The sequence below is a fragment of the Otolemur garnettii genome, unplaced genomic scaffold (genome assembly GCF_000181295.1).
Source record: "Otolemur garnettii isolate 467f Iridium unplaced genomic scaffold, OtoGar3 scaffold00065, whole genome shotgun sequence".
NCBI classification, from domain to species: Eukaryota; Metazoa; Chordata; class Mammalia; order Primates; family Galagidae; genus Otolemur; species Otolemur garnettii.
The window spans coordinates 1997085-1997778 of NW_003852460.1; the positions used below are offsets into that span (position 1 = coordinate 1997085).

Genomic DNA, 694 nt, shown 5'->3' on the forward strand with positions numbered 1-694 from the left:
GTGGACATCTTTGGGGACATTATTCTATCTACCACATGGGATTAGGACGTGGACATCTTTGGGGACATTATTCTATCTACCACATGGGATTAGGATGTGGACATCTCTGGGGACATTATTCTACCACATGGGATTAGGACCTGGATGTCTTTGGGGATGTTATTCTATCAACCACACAGGAATCAGGATGTGGACGTTCTCAGCAAAGTCACCTTGCCTATGATGCATGTGTGTGGAATCCGTCCTCCATGAATGGCCTGAAGAGCTACATTGCCATCATTTGAACCCTTAAATTGAGATCTGACTGTGACACTGTGCACCCTCTGTCTTGCCTCTGTCAATCTCCTCTCCTCATTCTTTACTTCCCTTCCCACCCTTCTTGGTGGATGGGCCCGTCTCATTTCACACTGGAAAGGCACTTACCCACCATCCAGTCCATCTCCTCTACGTTGTCCCCGTACAGCCCATGGAGACTTTTTCCAAGGAAATCCTCCGTAGTGATCAGAGGAATGTGCACATGTAGAAATGAGAAGAAGAGAAGGAAAGGTCTTTGCTTATTTCTGAAAATAAATGCAAAGGAATGAGGGTTAAGTTTTTTTGAAAAACAGAGACTGTCTATTGTATGGGGATTAGGACGTGGACATCTTTGTGGACATTATTCTGTCTCCCACATGGGATTAGGACGTGGACATCT

The 694-nt window shown here is 45.2% G+C and overlaps 1 protein-coding gene across 1 annotated transcript in view; it reads right to left on the bottom strand.

Moving 5' to 3' along the window:
* ARSE (arylsulfatase E (chondrodysplasia punctata 1)) overlaps positions 1-694 on the bottom strand; it is a 23437-nt gene that overhangs the window by 8704 nt on the left and 14039 nt on the right. Inside the window, exon 6 of the mRNA XM_012807145.2 lies at positions 424-560. Within this exon, the coding sequence (XP_012662599.1) occupies positions 424-560 (137 nt within the window). The remainder of the gene's footprint in view (positions 1-423; positions 561-694) is intronic.